The following is an 8,441-nucleotide window of genomic DNA, read 5'->3' as shown; positions in this document are numbered from 1 at the left end:
CCGCGCTCCCGTCTTGTCCAAGGGCAGGGCAGATAGTCGCGGGTCCAAATTGTATTATCATTCTTACTCACATCAGTTATCTTTATGTAAAGGTAAGAATTGAGAATCGTTAGATGATAATTTAATTAAAATTGTCAAATTATCTAACGGTTCTTAAATATTAAATTTACATAAAAATAACCGCAGGTAAGTTTTCATCGATGAGTAATTATTAGATTCTTCACTCTCTACTTAGGAATTGAGACAAATATATTCAATATTAAAAAAAAAAAAAAAATCTTTCTTATACTCTTTAGCCAAATTCTTAAAGATTTTTCCGAGATTTTTTTCCATCTAATGTCACTCTTTATTAAACCATCTTAATTAAACTTTGTATAATTAAATTAATTAATGTTGTTTGCAAACTGAAATAGTACCATGGTGGAACTAACTTTGGGAGAACAGCCTCTGCTTATGTTATAACAGCATATTATGATCAAGCCCCTCTTGATGAATATGGTAAGTGTACACTATTAACTATTTTAGTTTAATTGCTATACATTTAAGAGCTTAAAATTGTTTATACTAGATATTCAATTAGGTGTGTTATGACATAGTAAGAAATAACTTATTTTTGAGATAGTAGAAGTCAAAATTAACCAATTTTTTTTCACATAATAAAACTTAAATACATGTTAATATAAAACTGTTTTACACTAATCTCGTATCAAAATTAAACTCAAACTATTTTGCTACCTCATTTGAACCTTAATTTTTCCAAAATTTGTTATTAGGTTTGTTGAGGCAACCTAAGTGGGGACATCTTAGGGAATTGCATGCTGCAATCAAGTCTTGCTCTTCAACTTTGTTGCAAGGAGTTCAAAGTAATTTCTCTTTAGGTAAATTGCAAGAGGTGGGTGATCATATTTTCTTTCTCTAAAATGTTTCACTAATTGAAACTTAAATATTTGAACAATAATTCTAGAATAATTTTGAGCAGGGTTATGTTTTTGAAGAAGAAAATGAAGGATGTGTTGCATTCCTCATAAACAATGATGGAGTGAATAACACAAATGTCCAATTCCGCAACAAAACCTTTGAATTGCTACCTAAGTCAATTAGTATCTTACCAGATTGTCAAAATGTGACATTCAATACAGCAAATGTAAGTGGTAATAAAGGTTTAATTACTCTGTTGGTCCCTATAGTTTTTGTAAAATTTTCAATTAGGTCCTTATACTTTTTTTTTTAATTGGTCCCTGCACTAATTTTTTTTTTCAATTAAGTCCCTCTTAGTAGTAATTGACTTAATTTTATAAGGACCCAACTAAAAAAAAAAGAATTGGTATAGGGACCTAAATAAAAGGAAAAAAAAGTGTAGAGACTCAATTAAAAAAAATTTTGGTGCAAGGACTCAAATAAAAGAAAAAAAAGTATAGGGATCTAATTGAAAATTTCGGAAAACTATAAGAACCAACAGAATAATTAAACCAGTAATAAATAACACCCTTGTGTTTCATTTGTGTTTTTATTTTCGGTTTTTTTATATTTAAAAAGGTAAAGTATTTTTTATCTTTAATATTTATAATTTTTTTTTTAAAATATTCCCAACATTTAATTATATTCAATTTTGTCTCGAGCATTTTCAATTTGTATCAAAATTATTCCTGAACGTCACCTCAATTTAAAATGTTAACGACAAAATAAAAAATGTTTAGGAATAATTTTGAAATAAATAAAAACGTTAGGGACAATATTAAATTAATCGAAAACGTTAAGAACAAAATTGAATGAAATTAAACATTAGAGATATTTTTAAAAGAAAATACAAATTTTAAGAACAAAAAACATACTTTTACCCTATGTAAAATTTTGTTTTCTATTTTTATTTATCATTTTCTTTCTTTTTTTTCACAAAATTAAAAAAATACAAAAAACAAAAACACAAATCCAACTTACCCTAAATTTTCAATTTAATTTAGTTAAAGATAAATATATGTACCAATTTTGTCTTTGGTGATTATCTATTTAATTAATTGTTTAAACCACAATGAAGGTAAATACAACAAGCAACACAAGAATCTATTTTAACAGACAAAACTTCAGCTCAATAGATGATTGGGAGAAATTTGAAGATGTGATTCCAAATTTTGATGACACCACACTAAGATCAAACACTCTGCTTGAACAAATGAATACAACTAAAGACAAATCAGATTACCTTTGGTACACTACTAGGTTAGTTATTTAATTTGTCTCATTCATAGTGCTTGTAAAATTTGAACAACTAACAAACTTCTTAATAATTAGTTTAATTATTTTATGAATGCAGGTTTGAATATAATTTATCTTGTAGCGAACCAACATTTGTTGTTGAGTCCAGGGCACATGTTGCTCATGCTTTTGTGAACACCACATACATAGGTACCTAAATATTGCATAAGGTTTAATTATTCTATCGATTCCTATTATTTTACTAAATTTTTAATTAAGTTCTTATATTTTTTTTTAATTGAGTACCTATACTATATTAGATTTTGTAACTAAGTCTTTATCGTGACAAAAATGTTAAAATTAATAAAATATTTTGTCAAGTGTTAGGCATATTTATTTTAGAGAAAAAGACAAATCAGTCCCTAATTTTTTTGTCCGCGGACATTTAAGTCCTTGAAGATTTAAAAATACATTTAAGTCCTTGACCTCTTCAAAATCTGAACATATCGATCCCTGAGTCTAATTTGTCCAATTTTAAAATCTCTCTCGCTCACATATGCATCCGTATCAACCAGGTCAGTACAGTAGGAGTCACGTTTGATTTTTCCGATAAGTCTGATAGACCCAAGTGAACATGAGGGATCGATATGTTCAGGTTTTGAAAAAGTCAAGGACTTAAATGTATTTTCAAATCTTCGAGGACTTAAATGTCTGCGGATGAAAAGGTTAAGGACCTATTTGTCCTTTTCTCTTTATTTTATTTAATGGAATATTCTGTTAATTCTAACATTTTGACTTAATTATACAATTTAATATGATATAAAGACTTAATCAAAAAGAAAAAAAGTATAACTAGAGATCTAATTGAAAATTCAGTAAAATTATAGGACCGACAGAATAATTAAACGATTGCATAATCACACAATATCATGTTATGAACCTAGCTAGTTTAATTTGAATTATGTGGTTAATTAATTAATTCAAATGTACTAGGTGGAGCACATGGAAATCATGATGTGAATTCATTCAAATTAGAGCTCCCAGTTACAGTGCAGTTACAGTGAATGAAGGGACAAACAACCTTTCTATCCTCAGTGTTATGGTTGGACTACCGGTATGTTTATAATAAGGATTTTGGTTATGCCATATTTAAACACATAGTAAAAAATAATCTAAAAAATAAAAATAATAAAATATTTCCTAAAAAATTTAAAAATTGACAAAATTGATTAATCTTTGAATAATTCTTCTGTTTCTGTTAATGAAAAAGGTTAATGTAACATTATATAAGATTGTCACATAAACATCATGTTTACCGTTGTGTTAGACTCTTTTGTCAACAAAAACAAAATTATTTCATGATTGATATTTTTGTCAATTTTTAAAGATTATTTTACATTGAATACAATTTTAGTTTTTTTTTATGTCAAACACATGTCAAACCCAATTTCTCCATCATAAGTGTACTAGCCTGATGCGTGAGCATCTTATACCCTTTTTACTATCATTTTCTAGTTAGATTTTATTTATTTTTACTTGATTATAGTGAAAAAATCACCTTTTGATGCTACTTTGATATTTTTTGTGTTTTATAATTTTAGCTGAAATTCGGAGCAGTTTGAAGAAGTTTGAAGTAAGAAAGGAAAATGCTGACAGCACCCCCTGGGCGCTGAATGCCCACCCGGTGTTTCACGCCAGCAGGGGGCACAAACGAGAAACTTGCACTTCCTCCCTTGGGGTTTAAGGTCCATCTCTGGAGTTTAATGTCAGCAGCAGCCCGTTTCACACTCAATTGGGCCTCTCAAGTGGATTTTGCACCCTTTAACTTAATTTTATTTACTTTTTGTAATTTTTAATTACAAACAATATCTTTTAGGTTTATTATTTATTATTTTATTTTATTTCCTTATCAAATTAGGTTAGTATTTAAAGGAAAAGATCACTTAGGTTTAGGATCTTCTTCCTTCCACACTTTTCAGAATCCTGTTTTCTCTGTAAGTCATGAGCAACTAAACCTCCTCGTTAAGGTTAAGAGCTCTGTTTATTTCTATGGATTAAGATTATTATTCTTCTATTTTATTGTATGTTTGGTTCAATTCTAAGGATTGTTTTCGTTCTCAATCTTATGAACTGGGTGGAATGAGAGTATGACCCTTTTCTACATGAGTTCTTGTGATTCTCGAGAGAGTTATCTCACTTGAACTACAGATTGAAAACATTCCTATTAGACGGCTAATTACACAAACCGATGGGGAAAAGCAACATCTATTCAGCCGGTTTGGGGTGATTAGGGCCTTCATGGTATGAACTAGTTTTCCGAACTTCACCCTCTAATCTGAGTTAAGTGACCACGAGAGTGGCGGTTGACGAAGATTAGGGGAGGCTAAATCGCTAAGAGATTAGGGTTTAGACACTTATGATTTTCCATAGAATGAATCATTCATTGTTAAAATAGTTGGTAAGACATTTTAATCTAGAAAGAAAAACATCTCCGAGACCTTAACCATTTTCCTATATTGTTTTTACACCAAACCTTTGATTACTTTCTTTATTTTCTTGTTATTTGTTTTATGCGTTACAACAACAACAACTCTTTTTACTGTTTTCCTGACTAAGTCCAACAGGATAACTATTGCTTGAAAACAATCCTCGTGGGATCGACCCTCACTCACCTGAGGTATTATTTGGATAACCTAGTGCACTTGCCAGTTAAGCTGTGGGAAATTTGATTTCCTACACCAAGTTTTTGGCGCCGTTGCCGGGGATTGTTTGCGATAGACAACTACCGGTTGTCTTGTTGATTAGATTAGGTATTTTTTTCTTAGTTTTGTTTAATCACTTTTTCTTTTTAATTTTTGAATTTTCTTTTTATTTTTGAATTTTTGCTTATTTATTTTCTTTTAGTTTCTGATTTTAAGTTTGGTGTCTCTTTAGTGTTTTATCTTTTCTTTTCAAAAATTCTTGTATCTTTTCTTTTCTTTATTTTTATTTTCGAAAATTTTTAGGCTAATTGTTCATCTTTATTTTCAATTTTTTTTTGGTTAATCGCTTACTTTATTTTATTTTAGTTCTTTTTACATAGGATATCTCCCTGGGAGTTCTCTATACTCTGACATAGAGACTCCCACTTTTTCTTTATTTCTTGTTGTTTATGAGTAGGAATTGGGACAAAGAACCCCTTCTCAAGTTTGATTCTGAACTCGAGAGAACCTTAAGGCAGCGTTTGCAACAAGCTAAAGCGTACAAAGTTGGAGAGAATCTTAAGGAAGCCTTTGAGAAGGCAGTTGAAGAATCCACCATGGCAGCTTATGGCGAGAATCTGAACGCTGAGGAGCAAGCAAGGAAGATGATAGGCTCATATACTGCACCCACACCTGACTTCTATGGGCGCAGTATAGCTGTACCTGCCATTGGTGCCAACAATTTTGAGCTTAAGCCTCAACAGGTCACTCTAGTGCAGCAAAAATGTCAGTTTCATGGACTCCCTCAAGAGGACCCCAACAAATTCATATCTGAATTCCTGTAGATCTGTGACACGGTTAAAATGAATGGAGTGAATCCTGAGGTCTACAAGCTCATGCTCTTCCAGTTTATTGTAAGGGATAGAGCAAAGCAGTGGCTTGATTCTCAGCCCAAGAAGAGCTTAGACACATGGGAGAAGATGGTCACTGGATTTCTGAGTGTAGTATCATCATTCCTTAGTATTTGTGCTCTATTTTTCTTGGCTTTGCCGAAGCATGAGAGTCATCCAACCTGCTACCTTGTTCATTTCGAATTAATATTCCACACGTACCACCAAAATCTTGTAAGTTCTACTTAATGTAACTCGACACTACACTAAATATCCTACAAAGAGGTTTTCTATTCGGGTTTATCATGTACGATATTGTATCAATGTTCCTTGACATCAACTAAACACTTAAAGAATTACCATGCATCAACGTAAGAGTCTCTACTAGGTACTCCGATTACCAAATTAACCCAACAATAAAATTAATCAATTCAACTTTAATCAAACTTTCATGACTCAATTGCAATTTCCTTGCACACAAAGGTTAACCAATCAATGCTCTTAATACATATGTTATTTTCTTCTCTTCACAAATAATTTATATTATTTCCTACAATGTCAATTCTAAAAATTTTGAATAATTTTAAGGTTTAATTATCCTATTACTTCTTATTGTTTCATCGAATTTTCAATTAGTTCATTATACATCTTTTCTTTTCAATTGAGTACCTATACTATATTAGATTTTGTAACTAAGTCTTTATCGTGACAAAAATGTTAAAATTAATAAAATATTTTGTCAAGTGTTAGGCATATTTATTTTAGAGAAAAAGACAAATCAGTCCCTAATTTTTTTGTCCGCGGACATTTAAGTCCTTGAAGATTTAAAAATACATTTAAGTCCTTGACCTCTTCAAAATCTGAACATATCGATCCCTGAGTCTAATTTGTCCAATTTTAAAATCTCTCTCGCTCACATATGCATCCGTATCAACCAGGTCAGTACAGTAGGAGTCACGTTTGATTTTTCCGATAAGTCTGATAGACCCAAGTGAACATGAGGGATCGATATGTTCAGGTTTTGAAAAAGTCAAGGACTTAAATGTATTTTCAAATCTTCGAGGACTTAAATGTCTGCGGATGAAAAGGTTAAGGACCTATTTGTCCTTTTCTCTTTATTTTATTTAATGGAATATTCTGTTAATTCTAACATTTTGACTTAATTATACAATTTAATATGATATAAAGACTTAATCAAAAAGAAAAAAAGTATAACTAGAGATCTAATTGAAAATTCAGTAAAATTATAGGACCGACAGAATAATTAAACGATTGCATAATCACACAATATCATGTTATGAACCTAGCTAGTTTAATTTGAATTATGTGGTTAATTAATTAATTCAAATGTACTAGGTGGAGCACATGGAAATCATGATGTGAATTCATTCAAATTAGAGCTCCCAGTTACAGTGCAGTTACAGTGAATGAAGGGACAAACAACCTTTCTATCCTCAGTGTTATGGTTGGACTACCGGTATGTTTATAATAAGGATTTTGGTTATGCCATATTTAAACACATAGTAAAAAATAATCTAAAAAATAAAAATAATAAAATATTTCCTAAAAAATTTAAAAATTGACAAAATTGATTAATCTTTGAATAATTCTTCTGTTTCTGTTAATGAAAAAGGTTAATGTAACAATTGTCACATTTGTCACATAAACATCATGTTTACCGTTGTGTTAGACTCTTTTGTCAACAAAAACAAAATTATTTCATGATTGATATTTTTTAAAGATTATTGTGAGGTTGTGTTGATTGAAAGGATTCAGGGGCATATCTGGAAAAAAGATTTGCTGGCTTAAGGAATGTGGAACTCCAATGTAGTAAACAAGAGTCACTTAGTTTGACCAATTCCACTTGGGGATATCAGGTATTCTTCTTTCTTACTCTACTAAATAATTAGTAATTATTAGTTAAATAATTTAAGTAACACACTCTAAGATGGTATTCATTTTTGTTTTAAATTATTCATGGCTTGCAAAAAAGGTTGGATTATTGGGAGAGAAATCACAAGTATATAGAGAACAAAATAGCAGTGATACTGAATGGACTCCACTGGAAAATATTACCACTCAGATGCTTGTTTGGTATAAGGTAAATTTATATATCCGATAATATTAGAGAAATAAAAAAATTAAAATTTATTTTATTTAATATTTATTAATTATTAATAATTAATAAATATTAAATAAAGTAAATTCTAGTTATTTTTGGCTATTTATTTTTGTTATTTAATATTTCAATACATGAAGCTTTGCCTCTAATCCAAGAATAATAATACACAATCTTTTAAAGTTCATAAAAATTTAATGATGATCGTACAAAAATGCAACATAGAAACATGACATGTGACAAAATAATAATTATAGTAAGAGATCATTTATTATGACCAAATTATGTGTGAAAATTCCTCATAAGATTTATGCTTTATTTTGTTTAATTTATTTCAAATCATCAAATGGTTTCATTACATATATTCACAATCTTTAATGGAAAAAATACTATTACAATATCTAATTAAATGTCTCTTTTTTTTTGCTTATAATTTACACATGCATTAAATTTCATAACAGAGTAACCAGGAAGTGTAACTTTGATTTGATGACATTATCGAAGAGGGACTCCATAAAATTGATATTTTGAATCAATAAATTATCATTTTTAATTATA

At 29.7% G+C, this 8,441-nt stretch overlaps 1 protein-coding gene across 1 annotated transcript in view; it reads left to right on the top strand.

Moving 5' to 3' along the window:
- LOC107611864 (beta-galactosidase 6-like) overlaps positions 1-8,441 on the top strand; it is an 18,094-nt gene that overhangs the window by 8,503 nt on the left and 1,150 nt on the right. The window contains exons 9-18 of the mRNA XM_016313748.2: positions 414-498; positions 774-892; positions 980-1,144; positions 2,036-2,217; positions 2,312-2,403; positions 3,187-3,242; position 5,414; positions 7,189-7,241; positions 7,534-7,641; positions 7,758-7,865. Coding sequence (XP_016169234.1) covers positions 414-498; positions 774-892; positions 980-1,144; positions 2,036-2,217; positions 2,312-2,403; positions 3,187-3,242; position 5,414; positions 7,189-7,241; positions 7,534-7,641; positions 7,758-7,865 — 969 coding nt within the window. The remainder of the gene's footprint in view (positions 1-413; positions 499-773; positions 893-979; positions 1,145-2,035; positions 2,218-2,311; positions 2,404-3,186; positions 3,243-5,413; positions 5,415-7,188; positions 7,242-7,533; positions 7,642-7,757; positions 7,866-8,441) is intronic.

Source organism: Arachis ipaensis, chromosome B08 (genome assembly GCF_000816755.2).
Source record: "Arachis ipaensis cultivar K30076 chromosome B08, Araip1.1, whole genome shotgun sequence".
NCBI lineage: Eukaryota > Viridiplantae > Streptophyta > Magnoliopsida > Fabales > Fabaceae > Arachis > Arachis ipaensis.
The sequence above is the reverse complement of the archived record's forward strand: the minus strand, read 5'-3'. Positions and strand labels throughout refer to the sequence as shown.